This window comes from Rissa tridactyla, chromosome 1 (assembly GCF_028500815.1).
Source record: "Rissa tridactyla isolate bRisTri1 chromosome 1, bRisTri1.patW.cur.20221130, whole genome shotgun sequence".
Lineage (NCBI taxonomy): Eukaryota > Metazoa > Chordata > Aves > Charadriiformes > Laridae > Rissa > Rissa tridactyla.
Window position 1 is genome coordinate 218,117,229 of NC_071466.1, and position 27,452 is coordinate 218,144,680.

The window sequence follows — 27,452 nt, forward strand, 5'->3', positions numbered from 1 at the left end:
TGGATCAACAAGTACAAGTTGGATACTTACGCTCTGAATTACTCCACGCTTTGTAAGAGTCCAAATTGATTATTTCTTGCTGGATAGATGTAGGCGTGTTACTAAATCACTTTTCACAGAGAGAGAGTTTCCCACTTGATCGCACCGTGGCATGCAGCGCCGCACCGAACATCTTCAGGGCGCCGCACGGCCACCAGTCATCACCGACGCTGAAAGGTGTCGTTGGTATTTTGTTGATGGGAAGAGAAGAGAAGAGAAGAGACAATTCTTTGCTGTGAGGGGGGTGAGCCCCTGGCCCAGGTTGCCCAGAGAAGCTGTGGCTGCCCCATCCCTGGAGGGGTTCAAGGCCAGGTTGGACGGGGCTTGGAGCAACCTGGGCTGGTGGGAGGTGTCCCTGCCCAGGTCACTGGATGAGCTTTAAGGTCCCTTCCAACCCAAAGCATTCTATGATTCCATGAAAAGAGATTAGATTTGGATTTACACACAGGTGACGGGCTGCCAGGAGCAGCAGGTTAGAGACCAGCAGCTCAGGCTCAGTCCTGCAACCTGGGGGGGGACGTATCTCCTTGATTCAGGATATTGGGGGAAATTCTCAGTCTCGAGAACAGAAGAGCAAAACAGGATGCATGCTCTGAAAAGCTGCCGTCAGCACAGGGAGCAGAGTAGGTCCATCCTGCTTCAGCCCTGAGACTGGAAAGGCTACTTTGGTCTTTTGGCTACTTTTTTGTCTCTTTGGCCAAGTTTGCCGGCTCATCTCTCCTGAAATAATACGAAGAAGATCCTTTCCACACCCATTCTTCACCCAATATCTCCAGTGTCCCATTTCTTATCTCTTAAAACACGGACCTCCAAAATCCGACATGTAAATCTTTGGGAACTGCCAGATACGAGGTATTTGGTGCTCCCCAGCAATAACTTCTGCGCTCCAGAAGCAGGTCTGAAAATACCCTGAGGGACAAAGACGCGTCGCAGAACCAAGAGGTCTGGCGAGACCCTAGGAAAGCATAACACGCATATTCTGGTCCGTTGAATCTTCAATTACCGGCATTTTCGATGGGAAATTATTCCTCAGAAAGAAGAAGAAAGCAGCTACCGCGTCTAGACTCAGACACGTAGCTCGGGGGCGGATTTTTCGACATTCACAATTCTTTTTAAAGGTGACAGCGAGGAAGTGAGCAGGTGGAAGGGACAAAAAACCTACCTCAAACAAGCTGATATTGGCAAACAAACAGTACAGATACACCCCCATCTCCCGCCTTTGATTACTTCTCATCTAATTTAGATCATAATCTCCGGGGCTCAAAACCTGTTGGGAAGCATGATGAAAACAGCACATTTGACAGCTGCAAATTATTCCGCTCAACTAATTCAGGTTTCTCCGTTTCTCCGTTTTCCCTAGAAACAAGGGCAGAACATAAACCAGCGAAGGACGGAGTTGGGGGTTTTGCGTTCGTACAGTAAGGACATCACCTAAAATCTGATTTTTTTTCCGAAACAGAAGCCTTGCCGTGATAAGAAACATCACATCAACCAGAGCTGTGAATTTAATCGAATATGGTAAAACGGATGCAAAACCCTCTTCAGAACATACTGATTTCGAGCCTTTTTTCACTGGCTTGATTAAATGAGTTTGGCTTAAACCGTAACGAGCTACTCTGGGAGCAAACTAAGCACCCGAAACACTTTGCACTGACGCGGCCCTGCTCATTTAGAAAACAGTTAAACAAAACCTTGCTTGGTAGGCAAGATACGCACGCAGAAGTCATTTAACCCACCTTCTCCCCGACTTTAGGCCCGCGAGACCCAGGTAAGCTAATTTCCCACATCGCGTAGTTAATCGTAAAGCCCTCTGAAGGTAAGCGCTGCGTTAGCGCCAAGCCTTCGCTGCGAAGTTAGGTCTAAATTTGGGAGGGAAACACCGAGCAGCACCAAACCCTCCTCCTTCTCTCTAGACGAGAGCTACCCGAGCTCCAAGAGTTGGCCCCGTCTCACCATGTTGGGCTGCCATCCCTCGACGTTGACGCAGCGATCGATGCACCACCAGAAGTCGTCTTCGGATTCTCCCTTCCAGGCGAAGACGGGGAACCCTGGCACAGAGAGGGAGAGGGGTGCTAACACAGCCTTAGCAAAGCCCGTGGGGCTCGGCTCTCCCTACGCCCACGCGTGGCGAACCAGGCTCCCGACGCCACCGCAGTCTTGCTTCCAGTCTGACTGGTCAACATCTACCTTCCAGAAGAAGCTTCAGAGATAGACGGTGAGGACACGCGCCGGAGGCAGCAGATAGGAGTCAGCTTTATCCTTCCTCATTTCTTCCTCGCCCCCAAGAAAAAGCCCCAGCCACCGGCCGAGAGGGCAACGCGCTCTCAACGATAAAGTTTATTTGCAAATGCAGGATTTTGCTGCGAGTTAGATGCCCTGCCTTCCTGTCGGGCACATTAGCCACAAATTTACTTGAATGTAGTCTGACTCACGAGCAATTATCGTTCAGCTTCAGCGAGCAAGACCCGGTACCAGGCAAGCTGGGGGCTTTGGCTTCTTCCGGGTCTCTCGACTCTCACGGTAAAATCCCTGGCCTTAATTTGACTTAAGGCATCTCCCAGTTGAGCAGCAACACAGACCACTTCTGTTTTGTGAATTACATCCCCCCCAAATTCTCTCTTTCACCCCTTTCGGCCAAAGTTATGACTCAAATTTATGGAACTGGAATCAAATTCAGCTCAGTTTCTTTTAGCAAAATAACTTCCAGGGTCACACAGCCCTGAATAACGGCTAATAACGTGCGTCACCATCAGCTGTACGACGTACTTTTACACTCCAGAGAAAAAAGTCATGCTAAGCTTTTCAGGCTCCTGTAGGTTTATTCTAAATCGAAGAGAATGAAGGGAAAAAAACTACAGGACGTGGTGAATGGGCTAAATATGATGGGGGCAGTACGAACTCTTTTTAAAACCAGGAAGAAGGAAGAGGGTGACGTTTCCTACCGCTCTCAGCGAGGGCAGCGGCCACTTCGTTAAGAGTAGAGTAGATGTTGCACGCCGCCCATCGGCACTGCGCGCCCAACGCGCCGAGAGTCTCCATTAGGACCTGGATTAAAACAAAAATAAATCAGAAAGAGCAAGGCAAAGAGCTTTACACAACGCAAAGAGCAATACGCAACCGGGGTTGTTATTTGCTGTTGACGGGGAAGCTACGGGGGCGGGTTATCGGAAGCTGGTTTTAAGCAGCATCGGGGTCGTTAGAGAGTTGCACAGAAAACCATTTTGCAATTCCTTTTTCTTTTTTACAATTTAAAATGGATGAAGTAAGTAAGAACTTCCAAGTGTATTACATATGCAGCACGTATACGTGTGTGGGTATGGGGGTGTGTGTATATATATATATATATTTTATACATATTTATATATATTTTAACAGCTCAGGGTCTATTTTAGAGGCTAAGCAGTGGAAAATCCCTGTCTGGAGTTTATTGTCGGGGTCTTACAGCCGTCTGCGCCGTAATGTGCGTGCAGCCCACGATCTTGGCTCCGGCCAGCGGCTTCTCTCCCTGAGCTCTCTTCCTCAAAGCCATCAGCGCAGGCATTTCTGAAAGGCAAAATAAAAAACCAGAAGCCCATCAAGGTGACGGGAAGAGGGAGGAGCACATAAGGAAGAGCCAGCGTCACTTCTTGCCCCGCTATCTGCCACGATTTATGAGTTTCTACAGCTGGGGCAGCTTCAAAAAAAAGCAAAAAAGCCTCGAGAGCAGGGATTAAATAAGTCACAGCACGGCTGAAAAGGACCCAGTATCCCTCTGAGGTCTTCTCCTACTATTCAGGATGAAGCATCATCACGTTTTCAAATTTCTACCTGCGAATGCCCAGGTGAGGCTGGAGGAACATCTGCTTCAGAGCAAGAAGGACTTGGGACTTGCTGCTCGGATCAGCCCCTCCAACAACCTCGACACCGCGCTGCCTTTGCTACGGATCTCTGGAGACGTGCAAAACCAGAGTCCTCTCAATTATTTGATGGATTTCATCTTTTCTACTGACTTCAACAAAAGGCATTTGAGTACAGAGTAGCCCTTCAGTAGTTGGTTGGTTGGAGCTACACGGCGCAACCCCGTAACTCCTTTCCGTCCCACAAAATCCCATAGGAGTTTTCCCGTCTTTAACAGGAACGGTGTGAAGAAATCGCCAACACACTGAACCTCGCACAGCGAGGATTTGGGGAGAAGGAGGAACCCCACGAGACAGCCTAGGATAACCTGGAGCCTGAGGAACGCGTCCCATTTACCTTGTTCAGCAATTTCAATCTCTCGGCGCCCGAATTCTGCCTGCTTTATGTTTTTCACACAGAAATCGCTGCTGCCTTTGGAGTTCTTCTGCTGCTTGTCGCGGGGGGAGGTCTCATCATCAGAGCTGTCTGTGTAGGAGGCAGCTGGAAGAAGAAAAGGAGGTCAGAGACAGAACCAAATATTCCCTAAAGCCGAACCACCTGCAGTGGCAGGGCGCAGGTGATCCGCTGGATGCGTCCACGGACGTGCTTCTCCACGTGCACATCCCAACTCCGTCCTCAGCTGGGATCTCCTCCTTACAACGACCATTTCCCCCCAGCTTTTACCTGCCACGACGTCCTCACTCTCATCTCCCTCTACTGCCGCACCGCACTAGAGGTAATCAGCTCGAGCACTGCCCGTGTCCCCCATGGGCTCATCTCCTCATGCTTTGCAGCTCCTCTGTGGCCTTCTCCCATCTCTCTTCCCAAATGTTAAGCCTTTACAGCTCTCAGATAATCAAGAAAAATGCTTATTTATGCCCTGACTACTTCCAAAACATTGAGAGTTGTAATTTAAGACAGGATAGATACACGACCCTATTTCATTTTAAACAACGGCATGTCGGAGCCTGCTAGTTAATCATTATTCAGTTACGGTGGTATTCCCAGCCCTTGGATTTGCTCAATTTTGACGTTCCTCAATAAGGGCAATGGCCACAAGTTGCTGCCTGGGAGGCTCACATGGGATGGCAGGACGAAACTTCTTCATTGGGAGGATAACGCAACATTGGCACAGGTTGCCTGGAGAGGTGGTGGCTCTCCATCCTTGGGGGTTCTCCATCCTTGGAGGTTCTCCATCCTTGGAGGACTTCAGGAATCGGTTAGAGAGAGCCACGGCTCACCTGATCCTGTGCTGGCCATGTCCTGCTCTGAGTGGGCAGGGAGGGTGAGATGACCTTGGTGCTTCCTCCCAACCAACATCTCTGTACACCTACAGACAGCTCAAGCCAGCCTTTGGATATTCCCCTCCTTTTTTATTATAAATAACAAACACTTGGAGATGTTCTTCTGGATCTTCTTTACGCCCTCCTCCCTCTTGCTCTTTCGGTAAAAGAAGAGGAAGAAAGATGGCACCACTCCTCTCCATAGTAAGGAGCCTACAGAGGACAGCAAACATACGGTCTCACAGAATCAGTTTATGCTTCTTGTTTTAAGACGATGTATGGGTACCGGGCGTGGATGTGCACGCCAACACAGAATTAATTACAGTTGCTGCCTACAACAGTCTTCCTTTCCTACCAACGTCCTCCAAACTTTTGGTTAGGCAACTAGTCTATGGCGGACACACGGAGATTTACTGAAGAGCCCTTCGTGGAGTTAGAAATCCCCCTTCTCATCTATTTTGATTACTAAAATCACATTTTCAACTTGAGACGTGATGAATTAGCCACAATGTCTGCTTCCAGTTTATCAGGATCAGATGAAGAGACTATTTGCGTCAGGTTTTCCTCTGGAAAATGCCTCCATGTGGGAGACCAGACCCACATCTTTCATATTCTAGGACTGGCATCAGCAGTCAAAGCAACACGTAAGGCTTGGAGATGAACTAGAAAGCATCACTTCTCTTTCCTCTCCAGAGACAAAGCACCTGGAATGCGGGCCAGCTTGGTCCAGCTGAGCTCCTCACCACTACCACCTCCTCCTCCTCCATCTCCTCCTCCACCTCCTCCTCCTCTCTGGCAGGAGCCACACCTTGGGACCCAACTCAAGAGCCTCATCCACATGGTCATCCCCCATCCCTCATGAAATTGCCCTGAAGTTTTACTCCAAGTCTTTACTCTCCGGATCATGTGGTACTTCTAAAATGAATGCGAGACCTGGCATCATGCTATTTGTTCCAGCAGAAGAGGACCAGCTTTGTAGAACAGCACTACCCATGACAGCCTCAGTGGAGTTGGCCGATATTGTGCATCGCTAGCAAATGATGTGCACGTGTGAGGGCATCACACGTGATGACGAGCTCTCTCTGCTGTCTCGATGATGGGCTCTCTTTCTTCCACACCACCAGGAAAAGATTGGTTGAATCTTTACCTAGGAAACATTGCGTAGTCAAACTCAACAGCTGCTGGCTTTGGGTGATGTGTTCCTGCACGCATGAGCTAACTTCTCTCCCAGGCACGGTCTCCAAGAGGGAATGATCTACACCAAACACCCAAGGGAGTCGTTTTACCCAACAGTCAGTACAGATTCCCAACTTTCTTCCCCAATTCTGTGCCAAAGGAATTGGGCAGCAGGAAGGGTAAGACCATGAGCCAACAATGGGCCCTCATGGCCAAGAAGGCCAATGGCATCCTGGGGGGCATCAAGAAGAGTGTGGTCAGCAGGTGGAGGGAGGTCATCCTCCCCCTCTACTCTGCCTCGGGGAGGCCACACCTGGAGTGGTGTGTCCAGTTCTGGGCTTCCCGGATCAAGAAGGACAGGGAACTGCTGGAGAGGGGACAGCAAAGGGCTACGAAGATGCTGAGGGGACTGGAACACCTCTCTTATGAAGAAAGACTGAGGGATTTGGGTCTCTTCAGTCTGGAAAAAAGACAACTGAGGGGGGACCTCATCAACACTTATAAATTCTTCAAGGGGGGGTGTCAGGAGGATGGGGCCAGGCTCTTTTCAGTGGTGCCCAGGGACAGGACAAGAGGTAACGGGCACAAACTTGACCATGGGAAGTTCCATCTCAACATGAGGAGGAACTTCTTTGCTGTGAGGGTGGCAGAGCCCTGGCACAGGCTGCCCAGAGAGGTGGTGGAGTCTCCGTCTCTGGAGACATTCCAAACCCGCCTGGACACATTCCTGTGCCACCTGCTCTGGGTGACCCTGCTCTGGCAGGGGGTTGGACTAGATGATCTCCAGAGGTCCCTTCCAACCCCCACCATTCTGTGATTCTGTGATTCTTACACAGCGTCACAGGAAGAATGGCGTGGTTGAACCCATGGTCTTATCACCCCCCACCCCCCAAAGAGCTGCAGCTTTCCAGAGGCATCCAGACCTCAAGTGCAGATTGACACCGAGAGCCCCTTCAGAGAGCTTGGGGGGAAGGCAAACCACCCCTCTACCCGGCATTTCAGTGCCTCGGTTAGCATTTTCACGCCGGAAAACCCAAACCGAGGAGTTAAACTCTTCCCCCCCAGCATGGCCATGGGTTTGTCTTTCCTGCAGGACCCAGCAAGCTGATCACTTCCCCTTCTGGCTCGCGTGAAGCGCTTGAACGATCCCAAGGAAAAAAAAGGCTTAGCGCTGCCACTGTCGGCGTGCCAGGCTCCCCAGGACCCGCTCGGCTCTTAATCCGCTTAATCTGGAGGAGAATTACGCATTGCTGAAATTTCTCCGCAAAGGCTCCATCCTCAGCGGGGTGCGAAAGGCAAGTCCGACCCTGCAAACACCGCGCCGGCGGCAACTTATTTCTGAATTTGTGGGCACAATCCCCCAGCAGCTCTTGAAGGAAGGAGCAGGAGCCCGGCTTGGTAACAAAAGAGCACCTTCTACAATACCAAGCTCTGGTATATCAAGGACTCCAGAAGGATTCATTAGTTAAAGGAGGATTATTTCCTTGAAGACAGCTAATCTGCGCAGAGGTTTCTTTAAAGCCATAGATCTCGGTTCCGGGGGCTGAAAGCAATTTTTTTGAACAACAAAAAAAAAAAACCACCCCCCCCGCCTAGATGGTAGCCAGATTTTCGTACGCAGATGGTTCTTTACTGTTTCATACGTATAATATAGAGCATTGCATATAGCGCTATGGTAATTAAACTAATATTGTTAGCATAGTATAATAGCGTACTAATATATAATAGTAAATTTTGCCCGTAAAATGAAAAACAAGCACAGAAAGGAAAGGATTCCCAGCACCCGTAATCTAGAAATATCCAATTAACTGACGGGATAGACAGACAGACGGTCTCCGAAACATCACCTCCATCAGTTGATTAATGAAAGCTTCATAACCGGGGCCGGCATTCCCTAGAGCCACACCATTTTAATATAAATCGTATTATTTCAAAGAGAACGACACGAAACCGGTAGCAGGTCTCTCGGGCACCATTATCCAGGGGGAAAATGTTGGTGGGGAAAGGAGACACCTGCAGCCTGCATCCTGACCCAGCAAAGATCGGACCGCAGCCCAAATTCAGCAAATTTTAGCTTTGCTAATATTTTAGACGTAGATCCACTCACATCTGTAACGTTGGCATCGGTACGGGGCAAAAAAAGGGCAACCCGCTCCCGTTACAGCCCCACTGAAAAAAAAAAAAAACACTTCTTTTTTTCTGCCCAACCTTTGGAAAGTTACGAAACAGCACGAGGATGAAGTCAATCGCCTTTAATTAAAGATATTACTGCTCTAATCTCATTCCAGCACCCACATAACGTGCATGCGGCGCGTAATACGCAACGCTGAGTGCATTAGTATTCCAACCAGCTGATCCCCCAAAATCTTTGTTTGAGCAGAGAGCAATTACCTGCGTTTTGCAGAAAGGGAAAGAACAGTGACCGAAATTTAAGCGATTTGCCCAGCAAAACACCAAAACATCCCCTCAACTCCGAAGCTGAGCTGTCGGGTCGGTGCCTTCCCCTGGTTAAACGCCCCGGCGTGTCCCTGGGCGTATAAACCACTCCCAAACGGTGCAGAAAAGGGTCCATTTCCCCGGTGAGAAAAATGATTCGTCTTAAATGATGTGGAACAACTCCAGAAAACGGGTGGCTCGTGGCAAGGGTAACGAGATAAGAGACTTTTACTTCTAATTTGAAGAGCCAGGTCAGCACGGATCATCGGTATTTTCATTCTTCGTACTTTACAGCAACCAAGTGATAAAGTTTTCTCACCTTCAACGGCGTCTCTGCTGGTTTTACATAAAATCATAGAATGGGTTGGGTTGGAAGGGACCTTTAAAGGCCATCTAGTCCAACCCCTCCGCAACGAGCAGGGACACCTTCAACTAGACCAGGTTGCTCCAAGCCCCGTCCAACCCGGCCTGGAACGTTTCCAGGGATGGGGCATCCACCACCTCTTTGGGCAACCTGGGCCAGGGTCTCACCACCCTCATTTTTCCCATTATTACTTCGAGTAAAGCCCAGTTAGTGACGCGTCGCATGTTGGAGTACGTTGCTCCACATCGCAGCTTCACACATTGTACATGTTTTGGAGACCAGCTGATGATTTTGTCTGAACTTTTCCAGTTTTGATGGGCAGGAAGAGCAAGAAACCACTGGTTGGTTGCAGAGATGCTGTTTCCACGCCCAGGCCTCTCTTGCATCACTAAACCGGCACCGGCACCTCCCCATTAGTTTGGTCAGAGATGCTGGGACAGCTGCCTTCCCACCAAGCCCGTCTCGGGGAACGGTCACTTGGGTTTTGCTCCCTTCTTCACTCGTGCCCACCACCTCCAAACCTTGGGACCTCCACAAACCACTTGTGTGTCCAGAGAAGGGCAACGGAGCTGGTGAGGGGTCTGGAGCAGGAGTCTGGTGAGGAGCGGCTGAGGGAGCTGGGGGTGTTCAGCCTGGAGAAGAGGAGGCTGAGGGGAGACCTTCTCGCTCTCTACAGCTCCCTGAAAGGAGGGGGGAGCCAGGGGGGGTCGGGCTCTTCTCACAAGGAACAGGTGATGGGACAAGAGGAAACGGCCCCAGGTTGCACCAGGGGAGGTTTAGGATGGATATTTGGAACAATTTCTTCACCGAAAGAGTTGTCAAGCATTGGAACAGGCTGCCCGGGGAAGTGGTGGAGTCACCATCCCTGGAGGGATTCAAAAGACACGTAGATGCGGTCCTGAGGCACATGGGTTAGTGGTGGATTTGGCAGCGTTGGGTTAATGGTTGGACTCGATGATCTTAAGGGTCTTTTCCAACCTAAATGATTGCCCGATTCTCTGATTCTTCCCCTCCATTATCATCTCTCTGTTCCTCATGTTGCTTCTTTTCCAGCCTTCTCCCCTCCCGGGAGGGCTTAATGGGTTCTTTCAACTGTGCTATTGCTCAGCCCTAAAAGAAGAATGACAGAGATCCACGCCGAGAGGTACCACTGGGATCAATCTACCCATCCTGCAACCGTTCTGAGAACAGGTCTTCTGTCCTCACTGTCAGCCCAGCAGCTTTCATTAGGAGGGAAATATAATACTTTCACAAGCTAATTAATTGCAATTGCTGACGCTTTAGCAGGAGATGCTAAGTGCAAGGGGCGGAGGAGAATTCCCCAAAGTTGCTCAAATTCTTTCAGCCGTGAACGGGGAGCAAATACGATGACATTAGCCGGGCTAATCAGCCTATTAGTCTTGAAAAATGACAGTCATAAAGTGTACCCTGCTGATTAGATATCGGATGGAGTTGTAAAACCTGTACCAACGTTATATTAACCACAGACCTGTATTAGAGAAGTCTAATCGTTAACGCCAGCTTAAAACACGCTACCAAAGATGATAACGTTACAAACACAATCCAGGTGGCTTTCCAAGTGCAAGCGGAGCCGGGGCTGATGTCTCTCTGGAGAAGATGTGGCATGCATGTTCCTCAAGGTCTCCTAAAAGCCCTTTGCGTGGTAGCACAGCCGCTGCAGGGGTGATGGGTCAAACCAGGCTGTCCCCAACCCCAGGGGGCTCCTCCAAGCTTCTGGAGGTTCCTCGAAGAATGCGAGGCAGCACAAAAGAAGAAACAACCCAAGAGCCAGAAAAGGAGACCAAGAGCAGTTGCTCGTTCCATAGGAACCAAGGTGAAGTCATCGGATTGTGCATGGCTTTCGCTGTTCGTGTTCCCAGGATCACATCACAACCTCCAGCAGATGCATCTTCTGGAAATGGGCACCTGCCTCTGCCAGGAGCACAGAGGACCGGATAACCAAGCCTCTTCCACCAGTTACTTTTGCTCTTCTAAACTTGGGTTGCTGAAAAATGTGAAAAGCTTGTTGGTCCTCATCATGTTTTTCGCGTAGCCCCCAGGCAACGATCTCTTATGGCCACTTCACATTAAGCTGCTCGGTCATCTGCTCCCACTGTGGTTCGGAGACACGTTACCCCCAGAAGGAATGGGAGATGGGCAGGACCAGTAATACTCCCTGTCACAATGGGCTGTCACAGCACAGTGTGCTCCTGTCCCAGCTCGTCTGCGAGAATCAGGGAGATGAGTAGAGAAACACAAAGGAGGCCTTCCATCCCTCCGACAGGAAGACTTCTGGTGCACAACCCAGGCTCAGGTACAAGTTCTGTGCACAGCGTCTCTTCGCAGCAGCCAGCCAGGAGCCAGACCCTGCGTTCGTGGAGGCTTTCTACACTTAACAGAGCTAGAATATCTCTGTTTAAACCTCTCAAGCGTCTGCTGTCTCCTCAACCTTCTACTACTAATGTGGTCCCCCTTTAGCGGTGGCATCTAGCTCATCGCTTGTGCTGGCAGAGAGGATCGCTCCACGCTCCGCTGCTCGCTCACACGGTGCTCTGCACACCTTCTCCGGACAGGTCAGGAAAAAACCACGAACCCACGTTCATCACACGCGGGAGGTTTTACCCTGTTTGCTCCCAACAGGTTATGGCACAAACGATGACAGGATGGGCCCAAGAACAAGGACATTCTCTAAAGCTTCAACAGTCAAGACCTACTAGAACTTCAGACGGGCATCAGCTTCCGCCGTAGCTGTCAGCTACATCCACCCCAGGAGATCAAGCAGGCAAAGAACTGGTCTCTGGTGGTGAGGCCGGCCGGCACAGCAGATCTCAGATCACATCCATCCATGCACACAACCGGAGAGCGTGGACAGCCCTGGGCGAGCCCACGGGCTCTGTCCTGCTTCCTTCAACAGCAGACACGCAGCTGGAAGCTGCAGGTGGGACACGGCCAAAAACACCCTCCTACAAGCAGACGTGGGTGGACCACCTTCAGATTTGACTTTTGGCCACAGTCTTTCAACGTGCAGAACGGGACTTGTCCGTGGCCAGCAAAGTCTGCAACCAAAGCCCAACCGTAGGTCACAGCACTTCATTAGGAAGAAGTTCTTTCCACTGAGGGTGGTGAGACACTGGCCCAGGTTGCCCAGAGAGGTGGGGGAGGCCCCGTCCCTGGAGACATTCAAGGCCAGGCCAGACGAGGCTCTGAGCAACCTGATCTAGTTGAAGATGTCCCTGCTCACTGCAGGGGGGTTGGACTAGATGACCTTTAGAGGTCCCTTCCAACCCAACACCGTCTACGATTCTATGATCTACTCCGAAACAGAATTATTTATTGTTATACCCAAGGTATCTAGCTGAGAGGGTCAGGGTCGTACGCACCTTTGAGCTCTTGTGGTCCCTGACGCTCCAAACTACCAGATTCTCCCCAGATATTCAGTGACCCGCCAGGTATCCAAAAAATGCATCCACGTCATGGTCAGGTGCATCCATGTCACGGACAGGGACTAAGGGAAGGAGTATGGTGGAGCCTCATCGTGAATGCTCCTTATTCCCCGTGGCTCTGGCACAAAGCCAGACCTCTGCAAGACCTTGGCCACCAACCTGAACACCCCTCTGAGAGCTCTTGACGGTACTCCACCGTGAGTTTTGGTACAGGTCACCAGAAAGGCCTGATCATTTGCCTTCACAGCCATGAGGAACAGGGGAATAATGCCTCCTCCAAGTTGCTTGCATCTCCGTTCCTTGAAGCCTTGCGTTGGAAGCTGATTTCTTCTGCATCTTCTTCAAGGGGCCAGGACCAGGAGGGGATCAGCGGCATTAAGACTCCTTGAGGGATGGGGAACTGGATCCAAATTCCTTTCTCTGATGGTCTCAGCTAGGACAGTAGCTGTAACACTTCAGGTAGCAAGCAGTATTCCCTTCAAAATGCCAAGGATCCCGGATGGACCTACCCTGAACAATTTGAGAGCATCCCTCATGACCTCTCCCTATTCCTGGAAAGCCACTATCCTCATAACCAACTCCCGAAGTGACATAAGGTCTCCCGCTCAGCAATGGCACTTAATGACATACTGAGAGACAAAAGGGGACACTGGAAGGTGAGGTACGATACCGGTCCCACACAGGGGCTACCGGACTAGGGTAGATTTAGCTGAAGGTGCCACGTGGGGGCGTAACGTTTTACCGAACGGGTCGGTGACGTTCCTACGCGCTGGGAAGTGCGGTGGCACGGAGTTTCCTCATCACTTTGTGGTTACAGCAACGTATTTGCTGACTAAACGGATGCTAGAGACTGTTTGCGAAGTGCAGGGCAGCTTCGCCTTCTCCACTCAAAGTCAAGGTAAGTTTTAGCGGTCGTTCCCTCAAAGCCGCCCTCTCTCCTGTAAGGAAAAATGCCAGTTTCCACCAGGAGACTTGTTTTCAGGACTTTCCTGTGCTGCCTTTTTTTTGCATCAGCTCTAAATGTCACACGTTTGATTGCTAAAGGTTTGATTCCTAAATGCTGAACGTTTGATGAACGGGACACTCGATGAAATTAGACCGGTTTTCATGGGGTTCTACCTTTGATTGAGTTTTACAAAATCTTCACGGACTGCTCCAGAACTTAAGTTTGAGTTGTCTACATTGAAAATGATGCATATTCAAAGAAAACAAAACAATTTGAGCACCTACAAAGGACAAAACGGAACTTTGCTGGGCCATGTTCTCAAAGGAACGAGCCTGCTGCCGGGGAGGACTGGAGCCTGAAGGTTTCTGGATATCGCTGCGCAACTGCCAAATACTAGTCCAGAGAAATCAAGTTTCCAGAACCAGTCTTCCTAAATACACCTGGGACTTCAGAAGAGCCCTGAAATTTAAAACGAAATAAAAAAAAAAACCCAACGAACCCCAACCTCCCTCCCCAGTGAGTTCCCATAAGTGCGACCAGCAAGGGACGGAACAGCAAGTCCACCGCTCGCTAAAAAGTTTCGTTTCAGAGAATCCAGCGGGAAAAACACAGAAGACACCTGTGGCCTTCAAAGGTCCCCGTTGCTCTTCCAAAGACTCCCATTTGACGTGCAACGGGTGAGTTCAAACCCACAGTGGGATCCACGTGGATTTATTCAAGAACGGGAAGGGCAGATGACACGCAAGCATGGATGCAACGGAAACAAGGTTTTGCAGAGGCGGGGAGGAAAAGGAAGGGGAAGAGAGGAGGAAATCCAGCAGCAACCGCACACGGAATCACGGAATCACGGAATCTTCAGAGTTGGAAGGGACCTCTAGAGATCATCTAGTCCAACTCCCCTGCTAGAGCAGGATTACCTAAAGCACATCCCTCAGGGCTGCATCCAGGCGGGTCTTGAAAATCCCCAGAGAAGGGGACTCCACACCCTCCCTGGGCAGCCTGTTCCAGTGCTCTGTCACCCTCACTGTAAAGAAGGTTTTCCGTGTATTTGAACGGAACTTCCTATGTTCTAGCTTGTGCCCGTTGCCCCTTGTCCTGTCGCTGGGAACCATTGAAAAGAGCCTGGCTCCGTCCTCCTTAAACCCCTTTAGATACTTGTAAACATTAATCAGGTCCCCCCTCAACCTTCTCTTCTCCAGGCTAAAGAGTCCCAGCTCTTTCAGCCTTTCCTCATCAGGGAGGTGCTCCAGTCCCATAATCATCTTGGTTGCCCTTCGCTGGACTCGCTCCAGTAGTTCCCTGTCCCTCTTGAACTGGGGAGCCCAAAACTGGACACAGTACTCCAGTTGTGGCCTCACCAGTGCAGAGTAGAGGGGGAGAATGACCTCCCTCGACCTACTGGCCACAGTCTTCCCTATGCAGCCCAGGATGCCATTGGCCTTCTTGGTGACAAGGGCACATTGCTGGCTCATGGATAATTTGCTGTCTACCAGGACCCCCAGGTCCTTCTCCTCAGAGCTGCTTGCCAGCATGTCCGCCCCTAACCTATACTGGTGTTTGACATTCTTCCTTCCCAGGTGCAGGACCCTACACTTGCTTTTGTTGAACCTTATTTGGTTCTTCTCTGCCCAGCTCTCCAGCCTGTCCAGGTCACGCTGGATGGCAGCACGGCCCTCTGGAGTGTCGGCCACCCCTCCCAGCTTGGTATCATCAGCAAACTTGCTGAGGATACACTCTGTCCCCTCATCTAGGTCATTAATGAATATACTGAACAAAATTGGACCAAGTATTGACCCCTGGGGGACACCACTGGTTACAGGCCTCCAACTGGACTCTGTGCCGCTGATCACAACGCTCTGAGTTCAGTCACTCAGCCAGCTCTCGATCCACCTCACTGTCACCTCGTCTAGCCCATACTTCCTCAGGGAACACGAGGGCTATAAGGAGGGATCAGAAGTGTTAAGAGCAGCAGAGTAACTTAATTCGCCATCCAATTACACACAAAGATGACAAAAAAAGGGAGAACCCTCTTCCCACGCCTTCCCTCCGACACTGCCGACTACACAGCACAACTGGGAGATCCTTGAGGTGCTGCAGGAGCAACCCTGAGGTCTGCAGAGACGCTGATGGAGATGACCACAGAATCACAGAAGATCTCGAGCTGGAAGGGACCCATAAGGATCATCGCGTCCAACCCCCTGCTCCTCGCAGGAGCATAACTGTACATAACTTTGCGTAACTGTACATAACTTTGCGTAACTGTAAAAGATTTCATTTTGCCTTTAAATAAGCTTAAGCTTTCCATTATGCCAATGAACGGGACCAACCCCCACCGTGAGGGCACACACCTGAGCTGTAGCTGTCTGTTGAGGACTGCGAGATGGAGCGGGAGAGCGAACGGCGGCCGATCTTCGTCGGGCGCTTGTTGAATTCTTGCTTTTGGTCGGCAAACTGGATCTGTTAAAAGAAATTAATCGTGAAGTCAGATGTAAAAAAACCAGCAGTCTGATAGAGAAGATTAATCCCAAGAACCCAAAGCCTTGAGCAGACACCGACACCATCCCAGTTACGGGCTGAATCGCCATTCCTATTATTTAATTGGGGACAGGGCACGCTAAATTGCCTACTTTGTTTAATTTCAGACACTCCACCAGTCGCAGCGCTGGCACGCTTGTCTTTTAAATACCCGGAGCTCCTCTTTTAACCACACAAATTAGAAAGCTCTGTCCCCGTCACACACAAGCTTATTTTCGCAAAAAGCTGACGATGAGGGTTATTTGTCACCAAGAGAAGCCCCCGTCAGGGCCACCCAACGTTTTCAGAGCTGACGCGGGGACTGACCTATCATTTATTGTGGTGACCAGTCTGAGATGCTCCCTCATCTCATACGGAGTATTTCCGTACGAAATACAAAAGGCAAAAATAAAAGGACTTCAAGTAACAAATGCCACTTCCAGCTGCACTCTACACTAAGACTTTTTTGATGATTTGCTTTGCGATCAGACACATCACTCAAGGCTGCTGTAACTGTTGGGAGCACGGACGCCTGGAGCACGCAAGTATTTCAGAGTACACGGCTTTATCCAACAGATCACAAAACGAAGGATAAGGCATGTAAATGAAGCGATGCGCAGACTGGCAAAATGTAATTATCCAGGTGGGAGAGGAGGAACCAACTATCCTTTACCAGCAACGCCTACAGTAACACCGCAGCAACGGATGCGACACCAATATTTTGCGGCATTTTGCACCTCCCCTCCTTTTCGAATGGAGCTCAGCTCATTGCAACCAACTGCTGTGGATGACAAATGGAAATCTGCTCAACCCGGGGTGAAGAATCGAGCCCGTTTCCATTTCAATTGCAATCACCGCCAAGGAATGAAGGTTTTCAGCCGCCCCAGGAACATCTGCGAAGCCCCAAGACCCGCAGCGGGTCTGCGAGCAGCCGAGCCCCACCAGGCTCAGCCCTGCCCGCGTTACGGCCGCGGTAACTGCCCAGCCCAGAGATAAACTTGTGTTTCAAGTCAGCAAAGCTCATCTGCTCCAAAGAACGCAGAGGACAGAAGAGAGAAGTGAAGGAGTGTCACTTTTATCTAGGTACTTTTAAGGGGAAAATGACATTTAACGTCGGTATTCACAGAAGAACCTCTTTCTCCAAGCTTCATTTTACTCCTGCCCTTGGCTGAAAAGAAGAGCAAGAAAGCCAAATAATCAATATTTCCTTACTATAAACTGCCCAGATCCAGGTTTTCACATAAATTAAACATCTGCCCTTACAGATGATTATTAGTAATTCTACAGTAGAAACTCAACCCTTCCGTGTCCCCTTGAGGTGCACCTTGGGTTGAACTTGTCCTAACGCTTCTCCGCTCACATCAACACCAACCTTCACCTACTTGACCCCGAGGGGCGTCACGAGCATCAGACGCATCTCAAGGGACGCTGGAACGGCTCAGCGCCCGCCTGCCTTGCCCAAGGGACACGGCGCATCTCAGGACCACGCCACCAGCTCAACATCCCTTTGAATCCTCTCAATATGCGGCTGCTGGGCCATATTTAAGCATTCGGGAGAACAGGTTTATTTTTTTAGGAAGTATTTTAACTCCCAGTGCTCCTCGCTTTGTAAGCCAGCCAACGATGCTCCCAATGCATTTACGGTTTGTGCTGAATCTCGGGGAAATCGGAAACACAACTTCCCATTGCAAATTCCCTTGGACTTTGCTACGAGCGTAAACCGGCTCGATCTGCTGCAACGGGATTAAATATTTACATCTCCAAAACACCAAAAGCCAGTAATTAGGTCTACTAACTAACCCTTTGGGGTATGTTGAGAAGTTAGTTTTGTTTAAAGGAGTCACCTAACCATAAAGAACTTGATCCCACTCTGGAAACTCAAATTCAAGCTCAGTGGTTTAAGTGGCAGCACTTGACATCGCACTTGGGACGGGCTGGGGATGCGACAGAGCTGGTACCCCGGCTTTTGGGGCCAGTAAGTGAAGGAAAAAGGTGCTGGGGGTCTCAGGTGGGTAATTCGGAGTCCCCTGTGAAGCCAAGTCTGAGGTGGCCTGGGGACGGCCACCAGCCCAAGCTGCTGGGGAGGGGGAAAAAGGACTGGGGAGAGGATTTGCAGCAGAACCTGGAAGCTCTTTTGTGTTTTTTTTTTTTCTGCTAATCTTAAGCCAAAGAACAGAACGACAGCGGATCAGGAAACACACAGGGGAGAAAAATAAAACCACGTCAAACTCATGTTACAGTCAAGAGCTGCGTTGTGGATTAACACCTCCGGTCCTGGTGGGACGGGGTCTCTGCACACACATACACCATTTTTTTTATTCCTTTTCTAAGAAGCTGTTGGCCCGAAATAACTTTTTTTTTTTTTTTTTTTTTGTATTTAAAACAAATCCCTTGACAGCTGAGCTGCTTCGTCAAAGCATCAGGTTATTTGTGCGAAACGATGCTCCCGGCGACGCGAGACAGGCTGGAAGTCTGACAAAGGGCGAATAATTGGTGTCATAATTAACATCGCCCTTCCCCACACCATCTCTTCAAGGATTTTCAACGCACCTATTTCAAGCGACACGGTAATATTGGTCATTACATTCAGAGCTCTTGAAGCACTTCCACATCCAAGATAGGCAAGTACATGCCGAAAAGCAAAAGAAGTTGAACCAAATTCGGCAGAACCAGAAGTAGACTTTATAATAAAACCCTGCCCTCAAGCCCTTTGAGGGTTTAAAGCCTTTAAATGCTGCCGAAAGCTGGGTTTAGCTTTAGCTGAGCAAGGCAGTGGGTGGCAGGAGGTGGTAGGAGGCATCACAAGAGGAGAACGTCGGGACTGGGCGCCTGCCAGGTCTTGCTTTTAGCTGGGCTTGACCCTTCACCACCGTCTCTTGGCATCACCCTTCGAACAACAGAGAGAGCGGGCAGGAACGGATGCTGGAATTTGATTTATTTAAGACATCGATTGTACCCACCCTCTTTCAGGGCTAGATTTCGTATGGCATGGACACCTGAAGGGTACAAAGTGCCGGCAGGAGTGTCCCCTTAAGCCCATTCCCACAACACACCTTCGTTTTTGAGTCGAAATCTCAGCGACGCGTGCTTGACCCAACCAGAAGGAGAAAACCAGACCTTGCTTACCCAGACCGAAGCTCTGGTCGAAATCCCTACCGAGTGGCAACGGCACAACAGCCCGGCTGGAAAGATGGGGGCAACAGAGACGGGGATGACAACAGGGATTTGGTTCCAGGTTGAACTTCTTCAGCTCAAACCAAAACGTCTTTGAAGGCAACAGCCAGCTCTGCACAGGCTAAAGCTCAAAGGAGAGACCGCGAAGCCTCCGAAGAAGAGCCGCAGCCGCTTGGATTTAGGAGCCCAACCTGCACTACAGCTACACAAACGCCGCTGCTCTCAACCTCCAGCAAGAAAAAACCAACTCAAGCTAAAAAGCCTCCCCTCCGGAGATACAAGGGGTTAACGGCTTCTAAATGCAGGTGCGTCCTCATGGTATTTCAATGAGCTAAGTCCCACTTCAACCTGGAGTTTCCACCATGAAGAGCCGCTCTACGCTACTACACCCAGCAAAAAAAACCCAAAAAACGACCCCCTTGTCGTCCGAGGTTTTTCCCGGGACATCTCCCTGCTGGCAAAAAACCCATCGACTCCTCCGGCACGGTGCTCCGAAGAACAGCCCCGGAGCAACGTGTTCGGCTCAACACTTCACGGTTTCAAACCTCCTGAAAATGGAAGAGAAGTCCTCCGGAGACCGGGATTTTTCTCGAAGCGGGGGATGCAGCCAGCTCCGGAAATAAGTGACTGGGGAGGGGGGGAACGGTGAGGAAAGGTGGGGAAAAAAAAAGGGGGGGTACAGAGAAACGAATGTATAATTTTAAATAGGAAAAAGGACATCACGGTACTAAAGACTGCCCTCACCTGGGCTTTGATCCCCGAATCTCCGTTCACGTTGTATTTCTTCTTGTTCGGCATGACGGCATCACCCACAGCCCCTCGGCACCGTCTCCCGCCGGGGCGGGGGCCGCCCCCCCAATTTATACCTCCCGGCCCCCGCCGATCCCCATCCTGCCCGCGGGCCGGAGGGAGGGAAGGAGGGAGGGAGAGGGGAAGGAACCGCTCGGATTTTCAGGCTCCTTTTTTTTTGTGGTTGTTTTTTTGTTGTTTTTTTGGCAGGGAAGGACCCCAAGACTTAATGAGGCGTCCCGCCGAACAAGCCCTACTTCTGTTTTATGTTGAATTACAGCGTTTGCCTGACCTCTAGACAGTTAGCGGCAGTTTTTTAGCGTGGCCCGGCTTGTGTGTGCATAACAATAGCTTATTTATATAACCAGAACATTTCCCTGCTCGCTATAATTAACTTGCTAATTAGGCTCTTTTTAACTTGGGTTCTCCCCCCACTTTCTCCCCCCCCCCCCCCCCCCCCCCCCCGATGTCAGATGATTACGTTAACGGAGCCTCATTAGAAGAAAATTAACTAATGAGCAACTAAAACAACGAAGGCATTTGTTAGATGGCAAAGTGGTTTTTAATTATGCCGGTCCCTGCTCCGTGCCCCACGGCAGCAAGTGTAGAGTCTGTCCTTGGAAGGGTCCAGACTCCGACACCCATCCCACTGCTCCCGCGTCGGACCGTTCCTCTTAGAACCGTCAAATCACGGAATAGTTTGGGTTGAAGGGACCTTCAAAGGCCATCTGATCCAACCCCCTGCCATGAGCAGGGACATCTTCAACCAGCCCAGGTTGCTCCAAGCCCCGTCCAACCTGGCCTTGAACCCCTCCAGGGATGGGGCAGCCACAGCTTCTCTGGGCAACCCGGGCCAGGGGCTCACCGTCCTCAGCGTAAAAAAATTCTTCCTTATTTCTAGTCGCTTCCCACCTTCCAGGTACCTACTGCAGGAGGAGATGGGCTGCGGGGAACCCCAGAGGGATGCAGGGTCTGGGGAGCGCGATGCTTTGCTACCAGCCATGGAGCAGGCCCAATGCAGGGCAAGTTTTTTTTTTGATTTTTGTTTAGTGCTTGGAGCTGTTATCCAAAGAGTTTTGCCCCTGACAACGTACCCAAGACAACTCCCATGGAGAACCTCCACGTCCGCTTCCAAGGAAGAGGGAGCTGGGAAGCAAGCGATGGGGCATCGCCGAATGACCCCAACACCAATTCTAACCAAATACGAAAAAAAAGCTCCCCCCACCTCCGTCTGTTATTATATACACGGGCTTTAGAAATAATTTATCGCTGATCTGATATAATATTGCTCCTCGACAGTTGTCCCTGTTGTCCAGTGGGTGGGGAAATGCTGACAGGGAAACGTTGCCTGCAAGGGCTCCTCCGAAGCTTTTCCGCAGACGAGCGTGAGACACGACGGCGTGTGACGTCTCCACGGCACATTTCAAGGAATCCACTAAAAGAGTAAAAATTCCTGGGCTATATGAAAGCGACGCCTCCTTTGTGAAGGGGAAAAACCAGAATTCCCCGCTTTAATCAATCTGTAGAGTAATCGTAACGTGGAAATATGGATTATTTCCAATGTGGAAATGCGTCAGGAAATAAAAGACTGGGATTAACACCATTTGCCTCAACTGATACTAAAGCCAAAGTCGCGTTTTCAAGGCAGGTTTTCAGTTTTGAACGTTACCGATGATCCTCCTCATGCAAAATCCTACAGGAGACGCTACTTTAGCTCAGCGTAAGCTCAGGAAAGCCTGGAAAGGGGGTACGAAGCTCACGCCAGCAAAGCACAAACTACTTTTTCCAGTCGGTTACCACGTCAAGATGCTTCAATCAAACAGCTTTTCCAGTTGGAGGGGGGGGGGGAAAAAAAGAAAAAAGCCCTTTTTTCCCCCCGTAAAGACTGAGTCTGAGACACTAATATTAAGAACCTCCATACTATAAAAATGCTAAAAAAAGTTCTTTCCCGGCCCTCCAGTCCACAGCCCGGGTATCTTCTGCAAATCGTACGTCCGTGGGAATCCGGCTCAATCTTCAACCGAAAACAGGGACGTTCAGTCCTAGTACGATCTGAGTTCTCGCTATAACGTAAGAAACCGGGTCAAAATCCGCTTTTTCACCACGGCTGGAGACCAGCCTTCCCGCAGCCTCCCTCTGCGTTAGTTTAGCCGCGCCGTGGGCTCGTGACGTTTGCTACTCTTTTAAAAAATTGCTGAATGAAACCTTAACATACCGTAAGCGCTACAAAATCCCCCCACCGCTTCTGCAGTGTGCAAGAGGAACCGCCCTTTTAACTTGTAAATTTTGTGAGCGTGGCGTTTTCCGGGTGCTAATCCCTTAAATTTATTCTTAGCCGTGGATATTTCTGGGTTTTTTTTTTTAAAGGAAGAAAGGGAGAAAACAAGAGTTTTCCGTGCGACTATGTCGCGCAAGCTCTCCGGGCATTGCTAACAGCCCGCCAATCCACCTGCAACAAACTTGGGAAATAAAAAGGAAGTTATGGAGCTAATTCAAATCCATCTATTGACGTACGGAAGAGCAGGTCGAGCCTGTGGTCTTCAAGAGCTGCCGCTACTTGGTTATTCATGTCACAAAGCGCCTGGAAAGTCTTTTCCCGGCGGAAAAACTTCTCATCCATCCATGACGCCAAGTGATAAAATCAATTTATTCTTTTTTTTTTTTAAAAAAAAGAAGGGTAAAGATGGGAAGAGAAATGACTCTGCAGCTGTGACTGGAACGGAGGGGACCGATGCGACTATTTTGATGTTCCACCAGAGCCCAGCGCTTGCAGCTCCCGGAGCAAACCTCCTCCTCCTGCCCTCTCATCCCTATTCATGAAGGAAAAGCTGGTTTTTCCTCCAGCACTCGACCTGCCAAACCAGATACCTCATCTCCTGCTCCGCTTTCCCCCGTGAAACCGGAGATGTGCACGGAGACGCCAGGTGTCGGCATCTGAGAAGAGACCTGCTGCCCTTCCGCGGCATCAGCGATGCCTTCCCTTCTCCGTGCTTGAAACGGTCTGCAACCCTCAGCTTCAACAGCTCTCCTAACCCACCTCCTGGGCCTAGATCATATCGCTTCAAGAAAAGGACTCTCCAAACCCACTTATTGCATAGTTTCGCCCACCTTAAATTAATATATAATCCTGACAAGGCTGCTCACTGAGCCAAAACTTCCACTGGAGCTCAAAGTGTTTAAGATTCCAGTTCTCCAGCCAAAAGGTCACGCGGAGACAAACTCCGGGATTAACATATGCGTTTAACCCTTTGGTATCTTCCTTCTGAAAAAAAAAAAAAACAACAGCTTGAGAACGTGCAGGTTACGGTTGGGTTTTACCTCCAGGGCTTCTTGGGACAGCAAGGGTGGGAGTGACGAGTCACCCACCTGGGCCAAAGGGGTCTCCAAGCGTGTTAGAAACTCAAGCCGTTGATGCTTGAAGACCACCCACGGGTGGCAGATCCGCTCTGCTCTGCAAACTCTCAGCCCAGCGTATTTCTAACTCGCGTTCAGCATGGGGTTGAGGTTAGAATAGACCTGTTTGGGACCACGGCCCCAGACAACTCGATTTATTATATTTCACTAGGACTCAGACTCATTTTTGGTCCTCAGACCTCCAAGACAATTGCTAATGAGGACCGAATCACGGTCCGCGTCTATCGAGCCATTGCTCTAATTTTAATGGCCGAGACTCACTCTTAATTTAGCTCTTTAAAAAAAAAAAAAAAAGGCAGAAAAGCTGCAGGTGGAAAACCTGGAGACAAAACTAAAAGGAGCTCTTCCAACATCTTAGCCCTTATTGACAGAGAGCACTCTTCCATGGTAGCAAAGAGCGGCTCCACCATCCAACGCACGACAAGACCGAGCGCGGCCATCTCTGCCGCTGTAAGCGGTGGGAACAGGAAGGAGAAATCTTTAGAAAAAAGAAAATAACAAAATCCTGAACCAGGCAGCTCCAGTGGGGGACAACGGGAAGGTCAAGGAAGAAAGAAACCTTCTCCCCATGCTGTAGAGCAGACCCCTTGGTCCACCCCTGGCTCTGTTGGTCACAGTCCCGTGAGAAGGCAGGCGAGAGCGGAAACGGTTATTTCCACATCGCTTCAACTTGCAACGAAGGGGTAACTTGTGTTTTGTCATTAAAAAACGGAGGATCTCAGAAGCCAGAGGTGGAAAACACCTACTGGGTCATCGCCAGCCAGAGCATCATCTCTAGCAGCAAGTGCATGGACACGCGGCCAGCGTTCCACGTGGTCCTACAGCTCCTTCATACGCGTGATGCTACGGCACAACCCAGGAGCATCAGCTTTCCCTGGAAAAACCCAGGGACCACCAGAGCGGAAGCCTCTCCCATTAATTCTCTCCAGCTTACTATTAACAACTCCACAATTAGAGATTATCTAAACCATCGCTCCATCCTACAACCTCAAAGCGCTGAAACCTTCACAAATAAGACCCCAACTCAAACCAGCATTTCTGCCTCACGCACGCACAGGCTGCGGGATTTCAGAAAAACTTAGGAAAATTCAGAATTTCTCCTTCTTTTGACCCCATCCCCAGAGGGAATGAGACATTAATGTCCCGCAACCACACGCAGAAGTTTTTCCCTGACTACTGTGGGTACAAAGGCGTTCAGGGTCGACGTTAAATCCGAGTTGTAGATTATTTGAAAAATTGAGGATTTTTTTTTTTTTTACCCAATAAGGGAAATACTGTGATCCCTCATTTAGCTCACGGGTTCAACGCGTGTCAGCTTAACTTTGTGTTGGCCAAACCCCAAATCTCAACCACGGCTCAGATGATGAAGTTCTGCAAAAACCCGACTCGACCAGCTGCGGATCTCCCAACCGTCGGCCACGCGATGCGGGAGAACTTGCATTTTAACCCACTCTTTTGAGAAGCAAAGCAGAAGAGATCATTATTATTCACTAATTTGTCAATATTTGATTGGTCGGTTAATGATAAGAGGTGCCCTGTAATAAACGTAGGACCTTGGTAAGAGCGTTAAGACATAATAATTGAAATAACGGCCATAAAGATAATGAGTGTTTTAAAGCTTAGGCTAATTATTAATTGAAAGGTGGTTGTTCACTCCCACGTTTTCCTGAGAAACCCCATGGAATGCAAATCAGCCAGGTTAAAATCCCGATTAAAAACATTGCTGGAGGACGCAACCCCCAGCCCTTTGCCGACGGAGTCCGATGCCACAGCGGCCTTAAACCATCCGACCGGTCATACATCCACGCCGCGAAAGAAAACTGCTTTAAGAAAAAAAAAAAGGTCTATTTAAATCAAGTTTTTGTCATCTGGTCCCAATCCCAGCGGCACCGAATCCACACAGGGAAAAATTACAGAGGGGGACAGACCCGCGGGGAGGGGTTTGTTGCTTGTTTTTAAGCAGAACTCCGCATTTTTACAATTGGCACCAAAAAAAAAATCCACGTTTGAAACCATAAAGGAAGGTGCGCACGTCGCAACGTTCATCCCTGCGAACCCTTAAACGCAAAAACTCGTCTCCTCGTTGCTGACGCGGCCGTGGCACAACTGGAGTGAGGGGCGAGAGAACCGCCGTCTGCAAGAAACCAGCGAGGAGCGGGAGCAACGAACCGCAATTTCACCAAAATAAAACCCACGAAAGCTTGAGAAAGCGATCCTGGGGGCTCGTAACGTCGCGTGGTAAAGGGGAACGACGAAGCTTGCATCAAATCACCACGCACGGACTTTTGTTTGTAGATAAAGGTCAAATCGGGAGGAACGCCTTTACAGGAGCACGAGAACGCCGGCTTCTTATGATGGTGACGGCGGCATTTTTAGAAGATCGGCCACGAGGGACGACTTCAAAAATAGAAACGGAAGATACGAGTGGAAACCGAGGAAGATATAACAAATATCGATAGGGAATGGCAGCGCTTCCCAAGCCTCAGGAGCGTTTTTGGACCACGAGACGCTGCAGGGGGGACACGTGACGCCCCTTGGGGACACGTGAAGCCACCTTCCAGAGACACGAACCTCCCGTCTTCCAAGCCCTGCCTGCTTTTTTGGGGCGGCGTCCTTATATTTGCAGCTGCTTTGGGAATTCTTTCCGCCAGAGAAGCAAAGCAGAGAAAAGCGTATTCTCATATTTGCTCCCCTAACCGCTCGAACCACCAAACTGAAGGGTGTCTGAAGTTTTAGAGGTTTTATTCCAACAACGGGATGTAAATCGATGATAAAAATGACAAGTAGCCGAAAAGACAGTTATCTGCTGCGTTGATCCCGATGAAATTCCGAGTCTCCTGGACACACTGCAGTTTCTCCTCCCCCCCCGTCCTAAATTGCTATAAAAATTAGTTCCGAATATAACACATCTGCAAGACGGGGTGGCCACGGGGGACCATTCCCTCCGTCCCTTGACCATTTTCAATTAAGCAGCAGACGCCGAAGAACGATGCTGCGCTGGCGGGGTGGGGGGGCGGGGATGCCTGACAGTCCTCGTTAATACCGGACTTTAACGACCCTCATTCTGGCTAAACGCCATCGTATCCCGACGCCGAGCAGCGAGGTCTGAAGCTCCCTCCAGAAACTGAGCAGCAACGGGCTGGCTAGGGGCTGACTGAAACAAGAAGTTAAATAACTCACCAGCCACTGGGGGAGGCGGAAGGCGGAGGCGCTGGCGTTGCTGCCCCACTTCTCCATGGGCGAAACTCTCCCAGCTCACATTTGCTTGGCAGAGGGATGTAGCGGGATGGAGAGGGATGGAGGGGGATGGAGAGAGATGCAGGGGGATGGAGAGAGATGCAGGGGGGATGGAGGGGGATGGAGGGGGATGGAGAAGGATGGAGGGGGATGGAGAGGAATGGAGAGGGATGGAGAGGGATGGAGAGGGATGGAGAAGGATGGAGAGGGATGGAGAGGGATGGAGGGGGATGGAGAAGGATGGAGAGGGATGGAGGGGGATGGAGAAGGATGCAGGGGGATGCAGGGATGGAGAGAGATGGAGAGGGATGGAGAAGGATGGAGAGGGATGGAGAAGGATGGAGAAGGATGGAGGGGGATGGATAGGAATGCAGGGGATGGAGAGGGATGGAGAAGGATGGAGAGGAATGCAGAGATGGAGAAGGATGGAGAGGGATGGAGAAGGATGGAGGCGGATGGAGAGGGATGGAGGGGATGGAGAGGGATGGAGAGAGATGCAGGGGGATGCAGGGATGGAGAAGGATGGAGAGGGATGGAGGGGATGGAGAGGGGTGGAGAGAGATGCAGGGGGATGAAGAGGGATGGAGAGGGATGGAGAAGGATGGAGAGGGATGGAGGGGATGGAGAGGGTGGAGAGAGATGCAGGGGGATGCAGGGATGGAGAAGGATGGAGAGGGATGGAGGGGATGGAGAGGGGTGGAGAGAGATGCAGGGGGATGAAGAGGGATGGAGAGGGATGGAGAAGGATGGAGAAGGATGGA

At 50.2% G+C, this 27,452-nt stretch overlaps 1 protein-coding gene across 2 annotated transcripts in view; it reads right to left on the bottom strand.

The window, feature by feature from the left end:
• Window positions 1–27,452, bottom strand: part of AHCYL2 (adenosylhomocysteinase like 2) — a 113,089-nt gene that overhangs the window by 22,964 nt on the left and 62,673 nt on the right. Inside the window, exons 1-6 of one of the 2 annotated variants that reach the window (XM_054200685.1) lie at window positions 19,996–20,125; window positions 15,912–16,020; window positions 4,273–4,416; window positions 3,482–3,582; window positions 2,982–3,084; window positions 1,993–2,087 (exon numbers count right to left, since the gene is read on the bottom strand). In XM_054200685.1, the coding sequence (XP_054056660.1) occupies window positions 1,993–2,087; window positions 2,982–3,084; window positions 3,482–3,582; window positions 4,273–4,416; window positions 15,912–16,020; window positions 19,996–20,049 (606 nt within the window). In that variant the 5' untranslated portion in view covers window positions 20,050–20,125. Of the gene's footprint in view, window positions 1–1,992; window positions 2,088–2,981; window positions 3,085–3,481; window positions 3,583–4,272; window positions 4,417–15,911; window positions 16,021–19,995; window positions 20,126–27,452 lie in introns of those variants that run through there. The other variant, XM_054200676.1, reaches the window with a different exon arrangement.